Genomic DNA, 25,227 nt, shown 5'->3' with positions numbered 1-25,227 from the left:
CTAGCCTTTGATAACTAAGGCGAATCAGGCTCGCCACAAATACGCTGCGGAATTCCAGCGTATTTGTGGTTGACAGCTTGATAAATAGAGGACAATGTATCCAGCATGGTATTAAGCCTGCTCATATTTAATATTTAATAGATTGCATACTTATTTTATCATATATATATATATATATATATATATATATATATATATAAAAAGTTCAAAGTAGACAAGCACTCCAGAAATCAAATCAATAGTGCCCAGGGTGCAACAGATATGCAAATAGAGAGTGCACTCGCCAGGACTGTTCAATTGTTTATTCCAAAAATGTGAACATTTTCGGGGAGTTAGCCCCTTCCTCAGACATACAAAATTACAATGTGAGCAAACCCACGCCGGACACCCTTATATAAAGTAGGCCATACAATCGCTTGCTCTCCAGAATAGGGAGCCACCCACCAGGAGGTGACACCCCTCCAGCAACGAATGAGCATAGCCCAAATAAGACAACAACAAATGTGAACAGCAGGATATTAGTAAACAGTACAAGCAGGGCATACATATTTTAGACACATGTGTAACATAAGTAAAAGTTAAGCACATAGTTAGGGATAGACCAGCACATAGGTAAAGTAAATAACCATATAGGCAGTATAGCCTGCAGGCCACTTAATGTTTGGCAAAGAGCATATAAACACATGAATAACATAAGTTAAGCACATAGGTGAAATAATTTAAACACATAAGTAAAGTGAATAAGCACATATGTGTTATGACCTACACAAGTAGTATTATTAGCCAAATTGTCCCCAACAGAAAACAGAATGTGGACATATCTAAAGCAAAACGATATAAATTGAGGTCTGCCTAAATCAGCACATGACAATAAATACAAATCATATCACCTTATTACAGTAGAATATTATATGGAATATATATCACATATATCAGCTATAATAAAGATCATAAGCACTCCTGCCAGTCCAGATGCGTATTGAGTCTTTTGGGTACCAATGTCTCCAAAACAAAAGTCTAGCGGGTTTCCTTCCTTAATAGAAGGGTATTTCTGTCTCCACCCCTAGTCAAAGGGGGTACATGATCAATGATAGTATATCTGAGGTCTTTGACTGTGTGTTGTTTGTCAGCAAAGTGGCGTGCCACCGGTTGTTCTGATGTCCCATTCTTAATTGCCATTCTGATGGCTGACCGATGATTGTCCATCCTTGTGCGCAGGTCATCTGTAGTTTTACCCACATAAAAAAGGCCACAAATGCAGTGCAGTAAATAGACTATGTGGGTAGTGGTACAAGTCAATCTGTATTTGTGGAAGAATTTCTGTCGCTTGTGAGGATGCGTAAAGAAATTTCCAGTAGTTAGAGCCCTGCAAGTGGTACAGCCAATGCATCTGAATACCCCTTTCTTTTCCAAGTTGAGCCAAGTGCCCTTGTTGTATCATCTGACCGGATCAGTTTTTACCAGGATATCCCGCAGGGATCTCGAACGTCTGAAACGTCTGTGTTTGAATGGTAGGGCAGGATCCGTGCTAATGACATGCCAATTATCGTGTAAGTGTTTGCTGATATGTTGTTTATCCCCAGTGTAAGTGGTAACAAAAGTCATCCTGGGAGTATTCCTATTCTCCCTACCAACATCCTGATCAGTTAGGAGTTGGGATTTTTGGTCTTTCAGCAATTTTGGAGGATAGCCCCGTTGGGTAAACCTATTCTCCATTTCCAGCAGTTGTATTTCTTTCATATAATTAGCAAGAGTCCATGAGCTAGTGACGTATGGGATATACATTCCTACCAGGAGGGGCAAAGTTTCCCAAACCTCAAAATGCCTATAAATACACCCCTCACCACACCCACAAATCAGTTTTACAAACTTTGCCTCCTATGGAGGTGGTGAAGTAAGTTTTTGCTAGATTCTACGTTGATATGCGCTCCGCAGCAGGTTGGAGCCCGGTTTTCCTCTCAGCGTGCAGTGAATGTCAGAGGGATGTGAGGAGAGTATTGCCTATTTGAATTCAATGATCTCCTTCTACGGGGTCTATTTCATAGGTTCTCTGTTATCGGTCATAGAGATTCATCTCTTACCTCCCTTTTCAGATTGACGATATACTCTTATATATATACCATTACCTCTGCTGATTTTCGTTTCAGTACTGGTTTGGCTTTCTACAACTTGTAGATGAGTGTCCTGGGGTAAGTAAGTCTTATTTTCTGTGACACTCTAAGCTATGGTTGGGCACTTTTTTATAAAGTTCTAAATATATGTATTCAAACATTTATTTGCCTTGACTCAGGATGTTCAACATTCCTTATTTCAGACAGTCAGTTTCATATTTGGGATAATGCATTTGAATCAATCATTTTTTTCTTACCTTAAAATTTGACTTTTTCCCTGTGGGCTGTTAGGCTCGCGGGGGCTGAAAATGCTTCATTTTATTGCGTCATTCTTGGCGCTGACTTTTTTGGCGCAAATTTTTTTTCTGTTTCCGGCGTCATACGTGTCGCCGGAAGTTGCGTCATTTTTTACGTTCTTTTGCGCCAAAAGTGTCGGCGTTCCGGATGTGGCATCATTTTTGGCGCCAAAAGCATTTAGGCGCCAAATAATGTGGGCGTCTTATTTGGCGCTAAAAAAATATGGGCGTCACTTTTGTCTCCACATTATTTAAGTCTCATTATTTATTGCTTCTGGTTGCTAGAAGCTTGTTCACTGGCATTTTTTCCCATTCCTGAAACTGTCATTTAAGGAATTTGATTAATTTTGCTTTATATGTTGTTTTTTCTATTACATATTGCAAGATGTCCCACGTTGCAACTGAGTCAGAAGATACTTCTGGAAAATCGCTGCCTGGTGCTGGAGCTACCAAAGCTAAGTGTATCTGCTGTAAACTTTTGGTAGCTATTCCTCCAGCTGTTGTTTGTATTGAATGTCATGACAAACTTGTTAATGCAGATAATATTTCCTTTAGTAAAGTTCCATTACCTGTTGCTGTTCCGTCAACATCTAATACTCAGAGTGTTCCTGATAACATAAGAGATTTTGTTTCTAAATCCATTAAGAAGGCTATGTCTGTTATTCCTCCTTCTAGTAAACATAAAAAGTCTTTTAAAACTTCTCATTGTTCAGATGAATTTTTAAATGAACATCATCATTCTGATTCTGATAGTGGTTCTTCTGGTTCAGAGGATTCTGTCTCAGAGGTTGATGCTGATAAATCTTCATATTTATTTAAAATGGAATTTATTCGTTCTTTACTTAAAGAAGTCCTAATTGCATTAGAAATTGAGGATTCTGGTCCTCTTGATACTAAATCTAAATGTTTAGATAAGGTTTTTAAATCTCCTGTAGTTATTCCAGAAGTTTTTCCTGTTCCTGGTGCTATTTCTGAAGTAATTTCCAGGGAATGGAATAATTTGGGTAATTCATTTACTCCTTCTAAACGTTTTAAGCAATTATATCCTGTGCCATCTGACAGATTAGAGTTTTGGGACAAAATCCCTAAGGTGATGGGGCTGTCTCTACTCTTGCTAAGCGTACTACTATTCCTACGGCAGATGGTACTTCCTTTAAGGATCCTTTAGATAGGAAAATTGAATCCTTTCTAAGAAAAGCTTATTTGTGTTCAGGTAATCTTCTTAGACCTGCTATATCTTTGGCGGATGTTGCTGCAGCTTCAACTTTTTGGTTGGAAGCTTTAGCGCAACAAGTAACAGATCATAATTCTCATAGAATTATTATTCTGCTTCAACATGCTAATAATTTTATTTGTGATGCCATCTTTGATATCATTAGAGTTGATGTCAGGTATATGTCTCTAGCTATTTTAGCTAGAAGAGCTTTATGGCTTAAAACTTGGAATGCTGATATGTCTTCTAAGTCTACTCTGCTTTCCCTTTCTTTCCAGGGTAATAAATTATTTGGTTCTCAGTTGGATTCTATTATCTCAACTGTTACTGGAGGGAAAGGAACTTTTTTACCACAGGATAAAAAGTCTAAAGGTAAATTCAGGTCTAATAATCGTTTTCGTTCCTTTCGTCACAACAAGGAACAAAAGCCTGATCCTTCATCCTCAGGAGCGGTATCAGTTTGGAAACCATCTCCAGTCTGGAATAAATCCAAGCCTTTTAGAAAATCAAAGTCAGCTCCTAAGTCCACATGAAGGTGCGGCCCTCATTCCAGCTCAGCTGGTAGGGGGCAGATTACGTTTTTTCAAAGAAATTTGGATCAATTCCGTTCACAATCTTTGGATTCAGAACATTGTTTCAGAAGGGTACAGAATTGGTTTCAAGATAAGACCTCCTGCAAAGAGATTTTTTCTTTCCCGTGTCCCAGTAAATGCAGCGAAGGCTCAAGCATTTCTGAAATGTGTTTCAGATCTAGAGTTGGCTGGAGTAATTATGCCAGTTCCAGTTCTGGAACAGGGGCTGGGGTTTTATTCAAATCTCTTCATTGTACCAAAGAAGGAGAATTCCTTCAGACCAGTTCTGGATCTAAAAATTTTGAATCGTTATGTAAGGATACCAACATTCAAAATGGTAACTGTAAGGACTATCCTGCCTTTTGCTCAGCGAGGGCATTATATGTCTACAATAGATTTACAGGATGCATATCTGCATATTCCGATTCATCCAGATCACTATCAGTTTCTGAGATTCTCTTTCCTAGACAAGCATTATCAGTTTGTGGTTCTGCCGTTTGGCCTAGCAACAGCTCCAAGAATTTTTACAAAGGTTCTCGGTGCCCTTCTGTCTGTAATCAGAGAACAGGGTATTGTGGTATTTCCTTATTTGGACGATATCTTGGTACTTGCTCAGTCTTCACATTTAGCAGAATCTCATACGAATCGACTTGTGTTGTTTCTTCAAGATCATGGTTGGAGGATCAATTTACTAAAAAGTTCATTGATTCCTCAGACAAGGGTAACCTTTTTGGGTTTCCAGATAGATTCAGTGTCCATGACTCTATCTTTGACAGACATGAGACGTCTAAAATTGATATCAGCTTGTCGAAACCTTCAGTCACAATCATTCCCTTCGGTAGCCTTATGCATGGAAATTCTAGGTCTTATGACTGCTGCATCGGACGCGATCCCCTTTGCTCGTTTTCACATGCGACCTCTTCAGCTCTGTATGCTGAACCAATGGTGCAGGGATTACACAAAGATATCTCAATTAATATCTTTAAAACCGATTGTATGACACTCTCTGACGTGGTGGACAGATCACCATCGTTTAGTTCAGGGGGCTTCTTTTGTTCTACCGACCTGGACTGCAATTTCAACAGATGCAAGTCTTACAGGTTGGGGAGCTGTGTTGGGGTCTCTGACGGCACAAGGGGTTTGGGAATCTCAGGAGGTGAGATTACCGATCAATATTTTGGAACTCCGTGCAATTTTCAGAGCTCTTCAGTCTTGGCCTCTTCTGAAGAGAGAATCGTTCATTTGTTTTCAGACAGACAATGTCACATCTGTGGCATACATCAATCATCAAGGAGGGACTCACAGTCCTCTAGCTATGAAAGAAGTATCTCGAATTCTGGTTTGGGCGGAATCCAGCTCCTGTCTAGTTTCTGCGGTTCATATCCCAGGTATAGACAATTGGGAAGCGGATTATCTCAGTCGCCAAACGTTACATCCGGGCGAATGGTCTCTTCACCCAGAGGTATTTCTTCAGATTGTTCAAATGTGGGGACTTCCAGAAATAGATCTGATGGCCTCTCATCTAAACAAGAAACTTCCCAGGTATCTGTCCAGATCCAGGGATCCTCAAGCGGAAGCAGTGGATGCATTGTCACTTCCTTGGAAGTATCATCCTGCCTATATCTTTCCGCCTCTAGTTCTTCTTCCAAGAGTGATCTCCAAGATTCTGAAGGAATGCTCGTTTGTTCTGCTGGTAGCTCCAGCATGGCCTCACAGGTTTTGGTATGCGGATCTTGTCCGGATGGCTTCTTGCCAACCGTGGACTCTTCCGTTAAGACCAGACCTTCTGTCGCAAGGTCCTTTTCTCCAACATAGGTGTGTCCGGTCCACGGCGTCATCCTTACTTGTGGGATATTCTCTTCCCCAACAGGAAATGGCAAAGAGCCCAGCAAAGCTGGTCACATGATCCCTCCTAGGCTCCGCCTACCCCAGTCATTCTCTTTGCCGTTGTACAGGCAACATCTCCACGGAGATGGCTTAGAGTTTTTTAGTGTTTAACTGTAGTTTTTATTATTCAATCAAGAGTTTGTTATTTTAAAATAGTGCTGGTATGTACTATTTACTCTGAAACAGAAAAGAGATGAAGATTTCTGTTTGTATGAGGAAAATGATTTTAGCAACCGTTACTAAAATCCATGGCTGTTCCACACAGGACTGTTGAGAGGAATTAACTTCGGTTGGGGGAACAGTGAGCAGTCTTTTGCTGCTTGAGGTATGACACATTCTAACAAGACGATGTAATGCTGGAAGCTGTCATTTTCCCTATGGGAGCCGGTAAGCCATTTTTATTCAGACAGTAAATAAGGGCTTCACAAGGGCTTATTAAGACTGTAGACATTTTCTGGGCTAAATCGATTCATATATTACACAGATTTAGCCTTGAGGAATCATTTAATCTGGGTATTTTTGTCAAATAATATCGGCAGGCACTGTTTTAGACACCTTATTCTCTAGGGGCTTTCCCTAATCATAGGCAGAGCCTCATTTTCGCGCCGGTATTGCGCACTTGTTTTTGAGAAGCATGACATGCAGTCGCATGTGTGAGGAGCTCTGATACATAGAAAAGACTTTCTGAAGGCTTCATTTGGTATCGTATTCCCCTTTGGGCTTGGTTGGATCTCAGCAAAGCAGATACCAGGGACTGTAAAGGGGTTAAAGTTAAAAACGGCTCCGGTTCCGTTATTTTAAGGGTTAAAGCTTCCAAATTTGGTGTGCAATATTTTTAAGGCTTTAAGACACTGTGGTGAAATTTTGGTGAATTTTGAACAATTCCTTCATACTTTTTCGCAATTGCAGTAATAAAGTGTGTTCAGTTTAAAATTTAAAGTGACAGTAACGGTTTTATTTTAAAACGTTTTTTGTACTTTGTTATCAAGTTTATGCCTGTTTAACATGTCTGAACTACCAGATAGACTGTGTTCTGAATGTGGGGAAGCCAAGGTTCCTTTTCATTTAAATAAATGTGATTTATGTGACACTGAAAATGATGCCCAAGATGATTCCTCAAGTGAGGGGAGTAAGCATGGTACTGCATCATTCCCTCCTTCGTCTACACGAGTCTTGCCCACTCAGGAGGCCCCTAGTACATCTAGCGCGCCAATACTCCTTACTATGCAACAATTAACGGCTGTAATGGATAATTCTATCAAAAACATTTTAGCCAAAATGCCCACTTATCAGCGTAAGCGCGACTGCTCTGTTTTAGATACTGAAGAGCATGAGGACGCTGATGATAATGGTTCTGAAATGCCCCTACACCAGTCTGAGGGGGCCAGGGAGGTTTTGTCTGAGGGAGAAATTTCAGATTCAGGGAAAATTTCTCAACAAGCTGAACCCGATGTGATTACATTTAAATTTAAGTTGGAACATCTCCGCGCTCTGCTTAAGGAGGTATTATCCACTCTGGATGATTGTGAGAATTTGATCATCCCAGAGAAACTATGTAAAATGGACAAGTTCCTAGAGGTCCCGGGGCTCCCAGAAGCTTTTCCTATACCCAAGCGGGTGGCGGACATTGTAAATAAAGAATGGGAAAGGCCCGGTATACCTTTCGTCCCTCCCCCCATATTTAAAAAATTGTTTCCTATGGTCGACCCTAGAAAGGACTTATGGCAGACTGTCCCCAAGGTCGAGGGAGCGGTTTCTACTTTAAACAAACGCACCACTATACCCATAGAAGATAGTTGTGCTTTCAAAGATCCTATGGATAAAAAATTAGAAGGTTTGCTTAAAAAGATGTTTGTTCAGCAAGGTTACCTTCTACAACCAATTTCATGCATTGTCCCTGTCACTACAGCCGCGTGTTTCTGGTTCGATGAGCTAGTAAAGGCGATCGATAGTGATTCTCCTCCTTATGAGGAGATTATGGACAGAATCCGTGCTCTCAAATTGGCTAATTCTTTCACCCTAGACGCCACTTTGCAATTGGCTAGGTTAGCGGCGAAGAATTCTGGGTTTGCTATTGTGGCGCGTAGAGCGCTTTGGTTGAAATCTTGGTCAGCGGATGCGTCTTCCAAGAACAAACTCCTTAACATTCCTTTCAAGGGGAAAACGCTGTTTGGCCCTGACTTGAAAGAGATTATCTCTGATATCACTGGGGGTAAGGGCCACGCCCTTCCTCAGGATAGGTCTTTCAAGACCAAAAATAAACCTAATTTTCGTCCCTTTCGTAGAAACGGACCAGCCCCAAGTGCTACGTCCTCTAAGCAAGAGGGTAATACTTCTCAAGCCAAGCCAGCCTGGAGACCATTGCAAGGCTGGAACAAGGGAAAGCAGGCCAAGAAACCTGCCACTGCTACCAAGACAGCATGAAATGTTGGCCCCCGATCCGAGACCGGATCTGGTGGGGGGCAGACTCTCCCTCTTCGCTCAGGCTTGGGCAAGAGATGTTCTGGATCCTTGGGCACTAGAAATAGTCTCCCAAGGTTATCTTCTGGAATTCAAGGGGCTTCCCCCAAGGGGGAGGTTCCACAGGTCTCAATTGTCTTCAGACCACATAAAGAGACAGGCATTCTTACATTGTGTAGAAGACCTGTTAAAAATGGGAGTGACTCATCCTGTTCCATTAGGAGAACAAGGGATGGGGTTCTACTCCAATCTGTTCATAGTTCCCAAAAAAGAGGGAACGTTCAGACCAATCTTAGATCTCAAGATCTTAAACAAGTTTCTCAAGGTTCCATCGTTCAAAATGGAAACCATTCGAACAATTCTTCCTTCCATCCAGGAAGGTCAATTCATGACCACGGTGGATTTAAAGGATGCGTATCTACATATTCCTATCCACAAGGAACATCATTGGTTCCTAAGGTTCGCATTCCTGGACGAGCATTACCAGTTCGTGGCGCTTCCTTTCGGATTAGCCACTGCTCCAAGGATTTTCACAAAGGTACTAGGGTCCCTTCTAGCGGTGCTAAGACCAAGGGGCATTGCAGTAGTACCTTACTTGGACGACATTCTGATTCAAGCGTCGTCCCTTCCTCAAGCAAAGGCTCACACGGACATAGTCCTGGCCTTTCTCAGATCTCACGGATGGAAAGTGAATGTGGAAAAGAGTTCTCTATCTCCGTCGACAAGGGTTCCCTTCTTGGGAACAATAATAGACTCCTTAGAAATGAGGATTTTTCTGACAGAGGCCAGAAAAACAAAACTTCTAAACTCTTGTCAAACACTTCATTCCGTTCCTCTTCCTTCCATAGCGCAGTGCATGGAAGTAATAGGTTTGATGGTAGCGGCAATGGACATAGTTCCTTTTGCGCGCATTCATCTAAGACCATTACAACTGTGCATGCTCAGTCAGTGGAATGGGGACTATACAGACTTGTCTCCGAAGATACAAGTAAATCAGAGGACCAGAGACTCACTCCGTTGGTGGCTGTCCCTGGACAACCTGTCACAAGGGATGACCTTCCGCAGACCAGAGTGGGTCATTGTCACGACCGACGCCAGTCTGATGGGCTGGGGCGCGGTCTGGGGATCCCTGAAAGCTCAGGGTCTTTGGTCTCGGGAAGAATCTCTTCTACCGATAAATATTCTGGAACTGAGAGCGATATTCAATGCTCTCAAGGCTTGGCCTCAGCTAGCAAAGGCCAAGTTCATACGGTTTCAATCAGACAACATGACGACTGTTGCGTACATCAACCATCAGGGGGGAACAAGGAGTTCCCTGGCGATGGAAGAAGTCACCAAAATCATTCAATGGGCGGAGACTCACTCCTGCCACCTGTCTGCAATCCACATCCCAGGAGTGGAAAATTGGGAAGCGGATTTTCTGAGTCGTCAGACATTACATCCGGGGGAGTGGGAACTCCATCCGGAAATCTTTGCCCAAATTACTCATCTGTGGGGCATTCCAGACATGGATCTGATGGCCTCTCGTCAGAACTTCAAGGTTCCTTGCTACGGGTCCAGATCCAGGGATCCCAAGGCGACTCTAGTAGATGCACTAGTAGCACCTTGGACCTTCAAACTAGCTTATGTATTCCCGCCGTTTCCTCTCATCCCCAGGCTGGTAGCCAGGATCAATCAGGAGAGGGCGTCGGTGATCTTGATAGCTCCTGCGTGGCCACGCAGGACTTGGTATGCAGATCTGGTGAATATGTCATCGGCTCCACCATGGAAGCTACCTTTGAGACGAGACCTTCTTGTTCAAGGTCCGTTCGAACATCCGAATCTGGTCTCACTCCAGCTGACTGCTTGGAGATTGAACGCTTGATCTTATCAAAACGAGGGTTCTCAGATTCTGTTATTGATACTCTTGTTCAGGCCAGAAAGCCTGTAACTAGAAAAATTTACCACAAAATATGGAAAAAATATATCTGTTGGTGTGAATCTAAAGGATTCCCTTGGGACAAGGTAAAGATTCCTAGGATTCTATCCTTTCTTCAAGAAGGATTGGAGAAAGGATTATCTGCAAGTTCCTTGAAGGGACAGATTTCTGCCTTGTCTGTGTTACTTCACAAAAAGCTGGCAGCTGTGCCAGATGTTCAAGCCTTTGTTCAGGCTCTGGTTAGAATCAAGCCTGTTTACAAACCTTTGACTCCTCCTTGGAGTCTCAACTTAGTTCTTTCAGTTCTTCAGGGGGTTCCGTTTGAACCCTTACATTCCGTTGATATTAAGTTATTATCTTGGAAAGTTTTGTTTTTGGTTGCAATTTCTTCTGCTAGAAGAGTTTCAGAATTATCTGCTCTGCAGTGTTCTCCTCCTTATCTGGTGTTCCATGCAGATAAGGTGGTTTTACGTACTAAACCTGGTTTTCTTCCAAAAGTTGTTTCTAACAAAAACATTAACCAGGAGATAGTCGTGCCTTCTTTGTGTCCGAAACCAGTTTCGAAGAAGGAACGTTTGTTGCACAATTTGGATGTTGTTCGCGCTCTAAAATTCTATTTAGATGCTACAAAGGATTTTAGACAAACATCTTCCTTGTTTGTTGTTTATTCTGGTAAAAGGAGAGGTCAAAAAGCAACTTCTACCTCTCTCTCTTTTTGGATTAAAAGCATCATCAGATTGGCTTACGAGACTGCCGGACGGCAGCCTCCTGAAAGAATCACAGCTCATTCCACTAGGGCTGTGGCTTCCACATGGGCCTTCAAGAACGAGGCTTCTGTTGATCAGATATGTAGGGCAGCGACTTGGTCTTCACTGCACACTTTTACCAAATTTTACAAGTTTGATACTTTTGCTTCTTCTGAGGCTATTTTTGGGAGAAAGGTTTTGCAAGCCGTGGTGCCTTCCATTTAGGTGACCTGATTTGCTCCCTCCCTTCATCCGTGTCCTAAAGCTTTGGTATTGGTTCCCACAAGTAAGGATGACGCCGTGGACTGGACACACCTATGTTGGAGAAAACAGAATTTATGTTTACCTGATAAATTACTTTCTCCAACGGTGTGTCCGGTCCACGGCCCGCCCTGGTTTTTTAATCAGGTCTGATAATTTATTTTCTTTAACTACAGTCACCACGGTATCATATGGTTTCTCCTATGCAAATATTCCTCCTTAACGTCGGTCGAATGACTGGGGTAGGCGGAGCCTAGGAGGGATCATGTGACCAGCTTTGCTGGGCTCTTTGCCATTTCCTGTTGGGGAAGAGAATATCCCACAAGTAAGGATGACGCCGTGGACCGGACACACCGTTGGAGAAAGTAATTTATCAGGTAAACATAAATTCTGTTTTTTCCATCAGGATCTCAAATCCTTAAATTTAAAGGTATGGAGATTGAACGCTTGATTCTTAGTCAAAGAGGTTTCTCTGACTCTGTGATTAATACTATGTTACAGGCTCGTAAATCTGTATCTAGGGAGATATATTATAGAGTCTGGAAGACTTATATTTTTTGGTGTCTTTCTCATCATTTTTTCTGGCATTCTTTTAGAATTCCGAGAATTTTACAGTTTCTTCAGGATGGTTTGGATAAAGGTTTGTCTGCAAGTTCCTTGAAAGGACAAATCTCTGCTCTTTCTGTTCTTTTTCACAGAAAGATTGCTAATCTTCCTGATATTCATTGTTTTGTACAAGCTTTGGTTCGTATAAAACCTGTTATTAAGTCAATTTCTCCTCCTTGGAGTTTGAATTTGGTTCTGAGGGCTCTTCAAGCTCCTCCGTTTGAACCTATGCATTCATTGGACATTAAATTACTTTCTTGGAAAGTTTTGTTCCTTTTGGCCATCTCTTCTGCCAGAAGAGTTTCTGAATTATCTGCTCTTTCTTGTGAATCTCCTTTTCTGATTTTTCACCAGGATAAGGCGTGGTTACGAACTTCTTTTTAATTTTTACCTAAGGTTGTGAATTCCAACAACATTAGTAGAGAAATTGTGGTTCCTTCATTATGTCCTAATCCTAAGAATTCTAAGGAGAAATCATTGCATTCTTTGGATGTAGTTAGAGCTTTGAAATATTATGTTGAAGCTACTAAGACTTTCCGAAAGACTTCTAGTCTATTTGTTATCTTTTCCGGTTCCAGGAAAGGTCAGAAGGCCTCTGCCATTTCTTTGGCATCTTGGTTGAAATCTTTAATTCATCATGCTTATGTCAAGTCGGGTAAAACTCCGCCTCAAAGGATTACAGCTCATTCTACTAGGTCAGTTTCTACTTCCTGGGCGTTTAGGAATGAAGCTTCGGTTGATCAGATTTGCAAAGCAGCAACTTGGTCTTCTTTGCATACTTTTACTAAATTCTACCATTTTGATGTGTTTTCTTCTTCTGAAGCTGTTTTTGGTAGAAAAGTACTTCAGGCAGCTGTTTCAGTTTGAATCTTCTGCTTATATTTTCAGTTTTTTTTCATTATAAAATTTAAATTATTTTGGGTGTGGATTATTTTTCAGCGGAATTGGCTGTCTTTATTTTATCCCTCCCTCTCTAGTGACTCTTGCGTGGAAAGATCCACATCTTGGGTAGTCATTATCCCATACGTCACTAGCTCATGGACTCTTGCTAATTACATGAAAGAAAACATAATTTATGTAAGAACTTACCTGATAAATTCATTTCTTTCATATTAGCAAGAGTCCATGAGGCCCATCCTTTTTGTGGTGGTTATGATTTTTTTGTATAAAGCACAATTATTCCAATTCCTTATTTTTTATTCTTTCGCACTTTTTTCTTATCACCCCACTTCTTGGCTATTCGTTAAACTGATTTGTGGGTGTGGTGAGGGGTGTATTTATAGGCATTTTGAGGTTTGGGAAACTTTGCCCCTCCTGGTAGGAATGTATATCCCATACGTCACTAGCTCATGGACTCTTGCTAATATGAAAGAAATGAATTTATCAGGTAAGTTCTTACATAAATTATGTTTTCCTTGTTAGGATCTAGTGTGTTGTTTCTAATTACACGTTGTAGCTGTGACTTTGGTAAAACGCTTTGAGCGCAGGAGGATGACAGGACGTGTAATGCAGTAAGGAATTTCTATCCGTTTCTTTTCTAAACAGTGTAGATTGGAGTTGATGTGAGTCTTTGAACAGGCGTACATCCAGAAAATCAATTGAAGTTGTGGAGTACTGTATTTTGAATTTTAAAGCCCCAGATGATCTGTTTAGTTGTTCGTACCAGACAAGTAGCTCATTCTCTGGTCCGCTCCAAATGAGCAGCAGGTCATCAATGTAGCGTTTGTTAAATTTATACGTTGGTCCTTGAACAGATTAGTATCCTTAGTTTTGAATTGTGCCATATATAGGTTGGCGTATGAGGGTGCCACATTCTACCCCATGGCCGTCCCCTGTTTTTGTAGAAAGAAATGTTTCTCAAATTTAAAATAGTTTGTTTTTAGACAAAATTCCAAAAGATGGATAAGCACTTCCACCGGTGGCCCGACATAGGGATACTGTAAGAGATGTTGTTTGGTGGCCTCTATACCCTCATTGTGAGGTATTACAGTATAGAGGCTGGTGACGTCCAAGGTCACCAGCAGGTTTTCTTCGGTACAAGGTACCGTGGATAGGCAATCCAGTAACATTGAGGAATCTCGTATGAAACTTTCCATGTCTCTAACCAGAAGTCGCAGAAAGAAATCTATAAAGCGAGCTATAGGCTGTAGGATAGAGCCCATTGCCGAGACAATAGGTCTGCCAGGCGGAGAGATCATGCTCTTGTGGAAATTTGGGAGCGTGTAAAGTATTGGAATTTTGGGGTGACTCACCAATAGAAAATCCAATGTAGTCTTGGAGATGATATTCCGCTTTGAAAGTTCCAAAAGATAGGAATCAATTTCTTTCTTGTAGGTGTTAGTAGGGTCCCCAGGTAGTCTAGAGTATGTTAATGTGTCATTCAGTTGGCTGAGGATTTCTGTCCTGTAGTCACAGTAGTTCAAAAGTACTAGGGCACCACTCTTATCGGCCTCTCTAATGATGATAGTATCATCCTCAGTGAGGAGTTTGAGAGCCAGTCTTTCTTCTCTACTGAGGTTGCTAAAAGTACTATATTTATTCTCAGAGATAGATTTTTCCATGCCAGAGTAGGTCAAACGTGCATAGGTCTGTATGCTAGCATTGTGTGAGCCGGGATCAAAGGTGGATTTTTTACTAAATGGTTCCATTTCGGTTTCTTGTCCCTGGAATCTTTCTTTAAGCCGGAGTTGTCTTTGAAACCTCTGTTGATCCACGAATAGGTCAAAACTGTTGGAGTGACAGGTGGGGATAAAAGATAGTCCTTTGTTGAGCACACAATGTTCAGTCGCAGTCAGTATGTGGTCACCCAGGTTAACCACTATATCCTCTGCTAATACCTCCGTTGCTGTGGGGGTCTTTTGTATGAACCCCCCCCCCCGCCTTGTATGGGCCCTCGGCCTAGCCCGTTTTTTTACCTGGTTTGTACCCCACTCGGCACCTCTAGGGTATCTCTGGTGGGGCTTGCTGGCTGTTCCCCCTCTGAGCCAGAGCCGGAGCTGTCCACTGTATTCAAGTGGCGCGGTCTTTGGTACCGTTGTTGACTCAGCCTAGAGTAATGGTCCCTCTGTCTTTCTTGTCCAGTCTGCATCCATCTATACACTCTTTTATCACGATAGTCCTCAATCACAATTTCCATTTTGTTGTTCTTAAAATCCATCAGCTCTGTTTCATATTTGGTGAGGTCTTCCTTGAGTTTATTCATCCATTCTGTGGAGGTGTCAGCCAGGGGTTTATTCAATTGAAGTTGTTCATATTGTATTATTTCTGCCCTGGTTTGAGCCAAGAGCCTGGACACTTCCTGGATGACCAAAAGTATAAGGTCCATAGAACATTTATTCAAAATCTGGCACCATCTGTCACAAAAGGCAGTATTCATTCTACCTAGGATCGGTACATTACATATCCTAAATCCTCTAGGTATATACCCTTTCCTGTGATATTCAGACAAAAAGGTGCCATGTAGCATTAGATCTTGTTCCTTTTGTTTGAGTTTGAGCAGGTGTGTGTATAGATATAAAGCGGTTTCTCAGTGGATGATCCTGAGGGTAAGGCCTGGTAAAAACTGATCCAGTCAGCTTCTACAACAAGGGCACTTGGCTCAACTTGGAAAAGAAAGGGGTATTCAGATGCATTGGCTTTACCACTTGCAGTGCTCTAACTACTGGAAATTTCTTTACGCATCCTCACAAGCGACAGAAATTCTTCCACAAATACAGATTGACTTGTACGACTACCCACATAGTCTATTTACTGCACTGCATTTGTGGCCTTTTTTATGTGGGTAAAACTACCGATGACCTGCGCACAAGGATGGCCAATCATCGGTCAGCCATCAGAATGGCAATTAAGAATGGGACATCAGAACAACCGGTGGCACGCCACTTTGCTGACAAACAACACACAGTCAAAGACCTCAGATATACTATCATTGATCATGTACCCCCTTTGACTAGGGGTGGAGACAGAAATACCCTTCTATTAAGGAAGGAAGTCCGCTGGACTTTTGTTTTGGAGACATTGGTACCCAAAGGACTCAATACGCATCTGGACTGGCAGGTGTGCTTATGATCTTTATTATAGCTGATATATGTGATATATATTCCATATAATATTCTACTGTAATGAGGTGATATGATTTGTATTTATTGTCATGTGTTGCCTATCAGTACTATAATACCCAATTCCTGTATGGATACGATCTACTCTGGCTGATCATGAATTTTGTACATTTGTGTTTTTTACATGCAATTTGTGCTTTTTTACATGCATCTTGTCTATATTCATAAGTTGACTTTTGGCTATATATGCGTTTCCAACATGTGTTATCAGCATGTGTTTCCAGCTGGACCCGTGCCTGGGGCAGCGCTGACATTTATATTTACCCACATATTCACTCTCTTAGTCTGCCTTTAGCATATTGCTAGCATGACCTTTTATTTGGTATTTTACTAGAGTACCCACTGATAGCTTCTGCATACAGTATTTCCATTTACTGACACATAGGTTGGCTTTAGATACATGATCGCACATTGCACTGTTCTGATTAGCCCCAGCGCTCTCAGTTTGCTTTTGAATATTGGTTGCCTAGCAACGGAGCCATTGCTCTCGGTTTGCGCTCATTTTTTAATTTTTCTTATTCCCGGTCTGTTGTAGCGATGCGGGTCCTACATGCTGTTTTCCCTTAGCAGGTTTGTTTTACCTTAGAAGGTTTGTTTGGTTTTTTAAAAAAAAAACCCTCTTATGACTGATCATTTGCTACATTTATAATACACATGTTGTTTTCGAATGAGTTTTATGCTTTACTCCAAATATGCTTGATTTATACCTCATATGTTGATTTAGGCAGACCTCAATTTATATCGTTTTGCTTTAGATATGTCCACATTCTGTTTTCTGTTGGGGACAATTTGGCAAATAATACTACTTGTGTAGGTCATAACACATATGTGCTTATTCACTTTACTTATGTGCTTAAATTACTTTACCTATGTGCTTAACTTATCTTATTCATGTGTTTATATGCTCTTTGCCATACATTAAGTGGCCTGCAGGCTTTACTGCCTATATGGTTATTTACTTTACCTATGTGCTGGTCTATCCCTAACTATGTGCTTAACTTTTACTTATGTTACACATGTGTCTAAAATATGTATGCCCTGCTTGTACTGTTTACTAATATCCTGCTGTTCACATTTGTTGTTGTCTTATTTAGGCTATGCTCATTCGTTGCTGGAGGGGTGTCACCTCCTGGTGGGTGGCTCCCTATTCTGGAGAGCGAGTGATTGTATGGCCTACTTTATATAAGGGTGTCGGGTGTGGGTTTACTCACATTGTAATTTTGTATGTCTGAGGAAGGGGCTAACCCCCCGAAAACTTTTACATTTTTGTAATAAACAATTGAAAAGTCCTGGCAAGTGCACTCTCTACTTTGTTATATATATATATATATATATATATATATATATATATATATATATATATATATATATATATATATATATATATATATATATATGTATTATCTACTGACACTCACAGATATCCTGACATTGTTTTTAATAAAAGTTAAGTTTTAGTTATAGAGGAGGGGTACAATAGAATTGGTAGCTATAGAGTAATTGATGGTGTTTTGGTGCCTAAAGATGCTTCTTTTTCTTGTTTTTCCTTTTTTTCCCTTTTTCTCCCTTTTTCAAAATCATTCATTTCACGTGGGAATTATTAGGAACACTTAATAAACACTTAACATAAGATTTTGAAATTTTTCAGGCTTACAGCAGAAATCTGTTACACAAACAACAATTTATCTGCTTTATTTTCAGACATTGTCTCTCCCAGTTGTGGTCATTGTCCATGGCAGTCAGGACAATAACGCGACAGCTACAGTGTTATGGGACAACGCTTTTGCAGAGCCGGTAAGTGACTGACAGACTAGTTGAGCTTTAAAAACAGTGTTTATATACTATATCATCTATATATATATATATACACATACATATATACAGTTGTAATCAAAATTATTGCAAGTAACAAATCAAACAAAAGGAATTAAAATAGCTCAACATAACAAATGTTTCAAGGGGTTTCCCCAAATTCAACTGTAAATGCAACTTTTAATGAATTGTGCAGTCTCAAAAGTATTCAACCCCCTGAATAGAATCCCTCACAACAGCACAAATATGCAAAACAGGTGTTGTCTCAAGCACACCTGATGCAACTAATCAAGGGCTTCATTAGCTGCACCATGTGTGCTTGAGCTGGAAAACATAAAATACCTGGACTGGCTAGGTAGGGGTTCGTTGAGTCTCACATTTCAAGTCAAAAAAATTGTCCAAAAAGTTAAGAGAAGAGATCATTGCCCTTCACAAACAAGGAACAGGGTACTAAAAGATAGTGAGGCACTGAATGTCCCCAGAGACTCTTTTGGACACATAGGCCTAGATTTAGAGTTTTGTCGGTAACGACCCGCATAGCTAACGCTGGCTTTTTTTCTGGCCGCACCTTTTAAATACCTCTTGTATTGAGAGTTCACAGAATGGCTGCGTTAGGCTCCAAAAAGGGAGCGTAGAGCATAATTTAACGCCACTGCAACTCTCGATACCAGAGTTCCTTACGGACGCGGCCATCTTCAAAAACGTGCTCGTGCACGATTCCCCCATAGAAAACAATGGGGCTGTTTGAGCTGAAAAAAAACCTAACACCTGCAAAAAAGCCGCGTTCAGCTCCTAACGCAGCCCCATTGTTGTCTATGGGGAAACACTTCCTACGTCTGCACCTAACACCCTAACATGTACCCCGAGTCTAAACACCCCTAACCTTACACTTATTAACCCCTATTCTGCCGCCCTCGCTATCGCTGACCCCTGCATATTATTTTTAACCCCTAATCTGCCGCTCCGTAAACGGCCGCTACTTACATTATCCCTATGTACCCCTAATCTGCTGCCCCTAACACCGCCGATCCCTATATTATATTTATTAACCCCTAATCTGCCCCCCACAACGTCGCCTCCACCTGCCTACACTTATTAACCCCTAATCTGCCGAGCGGACCGCACCGCTATTATAATAAAGTTATTAACCCCTAATCCGCCTCACTAACCCTATAATAAATAGTATTAACCCCTAATCTGCCCTCCCTAACATCGCCGACACCTAACTTCAAACATTAACCCCTAATCTGCCGACTGGAGCTCACCGCTATTCTAATAAATGTATTAACCCCTAAAGCTAAGTCTAACCCTAACACTAACACCCCCCTAAGTTAAATATAATTTAAATCTAACAAAATTAATTAACTCTTATTAAATAAATTATTCCTATTTAAAGCTAAATACTTACCTGTAAAATAAATCCTAATATAGCTACAATATAAATTATATTTATATTATAGCTATTTTAGGATTTATATTTATTTTACAGGTAACTTTGTATTTATTTTAACCAGGTACAATATCTATTAAATAGTTAAGAACTATTTAATAGCTAAAATAGTTAAAATAATTACAAAATTACCTGTAAAATAAATCCTAACCTAAGTTACAATTAAACCTAACACTACACTATCAATAAATTAATTAAATAAAATACCTACAATTACCTACAATTAAACCTAACACTACACTATCAATAAATTAATTAAATACAATATCTACAAATAAATACAATGAAATAAACTAACTAAAGTACAAAAAATAAAAAAAGAACTAAGTTACAAAAAATAAAAAAATATTTACAAACATCAGAAAAATATTACAACAATTTTAAACTAATTACACCTACTCTAAGCCCCCTAATAAAATAACAAAGACCCCCAAAATAAAAAAATGCCCTACCCTATTCTAAATTACTAAAGGTCAAAGCTCTTTTACCTTACCAGCCCTGAACAGGGCCCTTTGCGGGGCATGCCCCAAAGAATTCAGCTCTTTTGCCTGTAAAAAAAACACATACAATACCCCCCCCCCAACATTACAACCCACCACCCACATACCCCTAATCTAACCCAAACCCCCCTTAAATAAACCTAACACTAAGCCCCTGAAGATCTTCCTACCTTATCTTCACCATACCAGGTTCACCGATCGATCCAGTAGAGCTCCTCCGATGTCTTGATCCAAGCGGGGGGCTGAAGATGTCCATGATCCGGCTGAAGTCTTCATCCAAGCGGGAGCTGAAGAGGTCCATGATCCGGCTAAAGTCTTCTTTCAACGGCATCTTCAATCTTCTTTCTTCCGGATCCATGTTCATCTTGTAGACCTCCGACGCGGAACATCCTGCTGGCCCGACGGACTACCGACGAATGAAGGCTCCTTTAAGGGACGTCATCCAAGATGGCGTCCCTCGAATACCGAGGGAATCAGCCAATCAGAATCAAGTTCAATCCGATTGGCTTGGATGACGTCCCTTAAAGGAGCCTTCATTCGTCGGTAGTCCGTCGGGCCAGCAGGATGTTCCGCGTCGGAGGTCTGCAAGATGAACATGGATCCGGAAGAAAGAAGATTGTAGATGCCGTTGATGACTTCAGCCGGATCATGGACCTCTTCAGATCCCGCTTGGATGAAGACTTCAGCCAGATCATGGACATCTTCAGCCCCCCGCTTGGGCTTGGATCAAGACATCGGAGGAGCTCTTCTGGATCGATCGGTGAACCTGGTATGGTGAAGATAAGGTAGGAAGATCTTCAGGGGCTTAGTGTTAGGTTTATTTAAGGGGGGTTTGGGTTAGATTAGGGGTATGTGGGTGGTGGGTTGTAATGTTGGGGGGGGGTATTGTATGTGTTTTTTTTACAGGCAAAAGAGCTGAATTCTTTGGGGCATGCCCCGCAAAGGGCCCTGTTCAGGGCTGGTAAGGTAAAAGAGCTTTGAACTTTAGTAATTTAGAATAGGGTAGGGCATTTTTTTTTATTTTGGGGGTCTTTTTTATTTTATTAGGGGGCTTAGAGTAGGTGTAATTAGTTTAAAATTGTTGTAATATTTTTCTGATGTTTGTAAATATTTTTTTATTTTTTGTAACTTAGTTCTTTTTTATTTTTTGTACTTTAGTTAGTTTATTTCATTGTATTTATTTGTAGATATTGTATTTAATTAATTTATTGATAGTGTAGTGTTAGGTTTAATTGTAGGTAATTGTAGGTATTTAATTAATTTATTGATAGTGTAGTGTTAGGTTTAATTGTAACTTAGGTTAGGATTTATTTTACAGGTAATTTTGTAATTATTTTAACTATTTTAGCTATTAAATAGTTCTTAACTATTTAATAGCTATTGTACCTGGTTAAAATAAATACAAAGTTGCCTGTAAAATAAATATTAATCCTAAAATAGCTATAATATAATTATAATTTATGTTGTAGCTATATTAGGGTTTATTTTACAGGTAAGTATTTAGATTTAAATAGGAATAATTTATTTAATAAGAGTGTTAGGGTTAAAATTAGCTTTAGGGGTTAAAAAATTTATTAGAGTAGCGGTGAGCTCCGATCGGCAGATTAGGGGTTAATACTTGAAGTTAGGTGTCGGCGATGTTAGGGAGGGCAGATTAGGGGTTAATACTATTTATTATAGGGTTATTGAGGCGGGAGTGAGGCGGATTAGGGGTTAATAACTTTATTATAGTAGCGGTGCGGTCCGCTGGGCAGATTAGGGGTTAATAAGTGTAGGCAGGTGGAGGCGACGTTGAGGGGGGCAGATTAGGGGTTAATAAATATAATATAGGGGTCGGCGGTGTTAGGGGCAGCAGATTAGGGGTACATAGCTATAATGTAGCTGGCGGCGGCGTGCGGACGGCAGATTAGGGGTTAATAATAATATGCAGGGGTCAGCGATAGCGGGGGCGGCAGATTAGGGGTTAATAAATATAATATAGGGGTCGGCGGTGTTAGGGGCAGCAGATTAGGGGTACATAAGTATAACGTAGGTGGCGGTCGGCAGATTAGGGGTTAAAAAAATGTATTAGAGTGGCGGCGATGTGGGGGGGCCTCGGTTTAGGGGCACATAGGTAGTTTATGGGTGTTAGTGTACTTTAGAGCACAGTAGTTAAGAGCTTTATGAACCGGCGTTAGCCCAGAAAGCTCTTAACTACTGACTTTTTTCTGCGGCTGGAGTTTTGTCGTTAGAATTCTAACGCTCACTTCAGACACGACTCTAAATACCGGAGTTAGAAAGATCCCATTGAAAAGATAGGATACGCAAATGACGTAAGGGGATCTGCGGTATGGAAAAGTCGCGGCTGGAAAGTGAGCGTTAGACCCTTTCCTGACTGACTCCAAATACCGGCGGTAGCCTAAAACCAGCGTTAGGAGCCTCTAACGCTGGTTTTCACGGCTACTGCCAAACTCTAAATCTAGGCCATAGTTTGCAAGTTCAAAGTTAAAACAATGGTTACACTACCATGGAGGGGCAGAAAAAGGAAGCTATCAATGGCTGCAACCCGATTTCTGAGAAGGCAGGTTGAGAAAAACTCTTGAGTGACTGCAAAAGACCTGCAGCAAGACTTGGTGGCAACAGACACTGAGGTTTCAGTTTGCACAGTAAGGCACGTACTAAACGCAGAAGGTTTCCATACCAGAACCCCAAGACGTACACCACTACTGACCTTCTTACAGGACAATGATCCCAAGCATACCTCAAATTTCACCAAGGCGTGGTTGCAGAAGAAGTCCTGAAAGATTCTACAGTTGTCATTACAGTCACCTGACTTGAATCCCATAGAAAATCTCTGGTAGGATTTGAAGAAAGCAGTTGCAGCACGCAAACCCAAGAATATTATTGAACTGGAGGCCAATGCTCATGAGGAATGGGCTAAGATTCCCCAGGACCACTGCCAAAATCTGGTGTCTGGCTATGCCTCTCGTTTGCAGCATAACTGCAAAAGGGTGCTCTACTATGTACTAAAGAGGCTTGCTATGAATGGGTTGAATAATTTTGAGACTGCAGAATTCATTAAAAATTGCATTTTCAGTTAAATTTGGGGAAACCACTTGAAGCATACGTTGTGTTGAACTATTTCAATTGATTTTGTTTGATTTGTTTATTGCAAACAGCTGAAAGTCTGTAGATTTTGACAATAAACCTGATTTTTGCAATGGGGGTTGAATAATTTTGATTACAACTGTATATAATGTATGTATGTGTGTGTGTGTGTATGTGTATATATATATATATATATATATATATATATATATATATATATATATATATATATATATATATATATATATATATATATATATATAAAAAAACAAGAGGTGATATGTATCAAGCACTGTCTAATCAGTAAATAATTATAAGATATAAATAATTTTAAGTTATTATTAAAAAAAATATATATATTTTAAAATTATCCCAAGAAACATTTAAAATTACCTTAAAATATCCTACAGAATATTCTCTGAATATATATATATATATATATATATATATATATATATATATATATATATACAAAACACGGGTGGGGTTAGCACTCTCAGGCCGGACCGGGTACACATCCTATGACCCTGCAACATGCACAGCCCTGGGTGCAATCTAACACTCTCAGGAAGCTGCACTGTTACCAGAGCCACAGGCAATTAACCCCAGACAGGCCTGGGTGCAAGGCCTAAACAGGGAAAATTAAAAAAAAAAAAAAATACATTAATATAACACACAGAAAAAGTCCAGCACTCACTCACAAGCTCTCAACTAAGATAAAAAGCAGCAATGGAAGAGTTAGTTACCGCATCTGGCCAAATGGGAAAAGCCCAGGTACCTCGTCAAGGTCTCTTCCAAAAAACACCTGGGTCCCTAAACAGCCACACAATGCAGGCTCACAATCAAACAACTGTGAAAAAAGCAACTGTGAAAAAATGGAGGGTGCACAGGCTTATGTAATCTCCCCAAACATATACTAAACACGGGTGGGGTCAGCACTCTCAGGCCGGACCACGTACACATCCAATGACCCTGCAACATGCACAGCCCTGGGTGCAAACCAGCACTCTCAGGAAGCTGCACTGTCACCAGAGCCACAGGCAGTTAACCCCAGACAGGCCTGGGTGCAAGGCCTAAACAGGGAAAATTAAAAAAAAAAAAAATAATACATTAATATAACACACAGAAAAAGTCCAGCACTCACTCACAAGCTCTCAACTAAGATAAAAAGCAGCAATGGAAGAGTTAGTTACCGCATCTGGCCAAATGGGAAAAGCCCAGGTACCTCGTCAAGGTCTCTTCCAAAAAACACCTGGGTCCCTAAACAGCCACACAATGCAGGCTCACAATCAAACAACTGTGAAAAAAAAGCAATTGTTGCTGCATGTGTTATTTGTTTAGATGAGTGACTTTCCAGGCAAATATGAGAGATGTGGCATTGACAATGTCAATCCTGACATCCTGCAGCCTGTCCTATTACATCACACAGCTATTCTGTAGTAGTAGTACATAACAGAACACTAAGAACAGTTATAGTTAGAGGTTAGAGTACATAATACAAACAAGTGAACTCAACTCATACAAAGCTTATTGAAATGAAATTAGCTGGCCAGTTCTTACCACATTTTCCATGTTTTCTTGGGCAGTGAGTCTAGCTTTGGTATGAGTAACATATGAAGCAGTGTGTGCATGGATAAACCTGAAAAGTGCTGACTGTCCAGCAGCATGATTTGTTTCCAAGTGCAGTAAAGGTAGTACTTAGTACAAGGCACACTGCTTCATGTGTTAGGCATTTAGCTGAGTGACTGTCCAGAAAAACACCACTGCCACACCACTCCCAGATGAAGAAGTCCTGTTGCTCCCACAAACTCTGCAATCTCTGCAATAATGGTGGTTTCGGGGGCATTCTCAGGTCCACCAACGGCTGCACACTGGTCCGCCTCTCTACCTCCATTTTCATGACAGAGATATTTTTTTTTACTTCCTAAAATAGGGAGAGTCCACGGCTTCATTCCTTACTGTTGGGAAATACAACACCTGACCACCATGAGGAGGCAAAGACACCCCAGCTAAAGGCTTAAATATCCCTCCCACTCACTCATTACCCCAGTTATTCTTTGCCTTTCATCACGTTAGGAGGTGACAGAGAAGTGGCAGAAGATTCGGAGAGTCCTGAAAAAGGGTATCTGCCCTTCGAGATAGTACTGGAGTTTTAAGTAGTCATGTCAACCTCTCAGTGAGAGTATTGAT

The 25,227-nt window shown here is 40.8% G+C and overlaps 1 protein-coding gene across 3 annotated transcripts in view; it reads left to right on the top strand.

Moving 5' to 3' along the window:
- LOC128645807 (signal transducer and activator of transcription 5B) overlaps positions 1–25,227 on the top strand; it is a 981,630-nt gene that overhangs the window by 812,313 nt on the left and 144,090 nt on the right. For all 3 annotated transcript variants that reach the window (XM_053699073.1, XM_053699081.1, XM_053699087.1), the window contains one exon: positions 17,890–17,982. In XM_053699073.1, the coding sequence (XP_053555048.1) occupies positions 17,890–17,982 (93 nt within the window). The remainder of the gene's footprint in view (positions 1–17,889; positions 17,983–25,227) is intronic.

This window comes from Bombina bombina, chromosome 1, assembly GCF_027579735.1.
Source record: "Bombina bombina isolate aBomBom1 chromosome 1, aBomBom1.pri, whole genome shotgun sequence".
NCBI classification, from domain to species: Eukaryota; Metazoa; Chordata; class Amphibia; order Anura; family Bombinatoridae; genus Bombina; species Bombina bombina.
The sequence above is the reverse complement of the archived record's forward strand: the minus strand, read 5'-3'. Positions and strand labels throughout refer to the sequence as shown.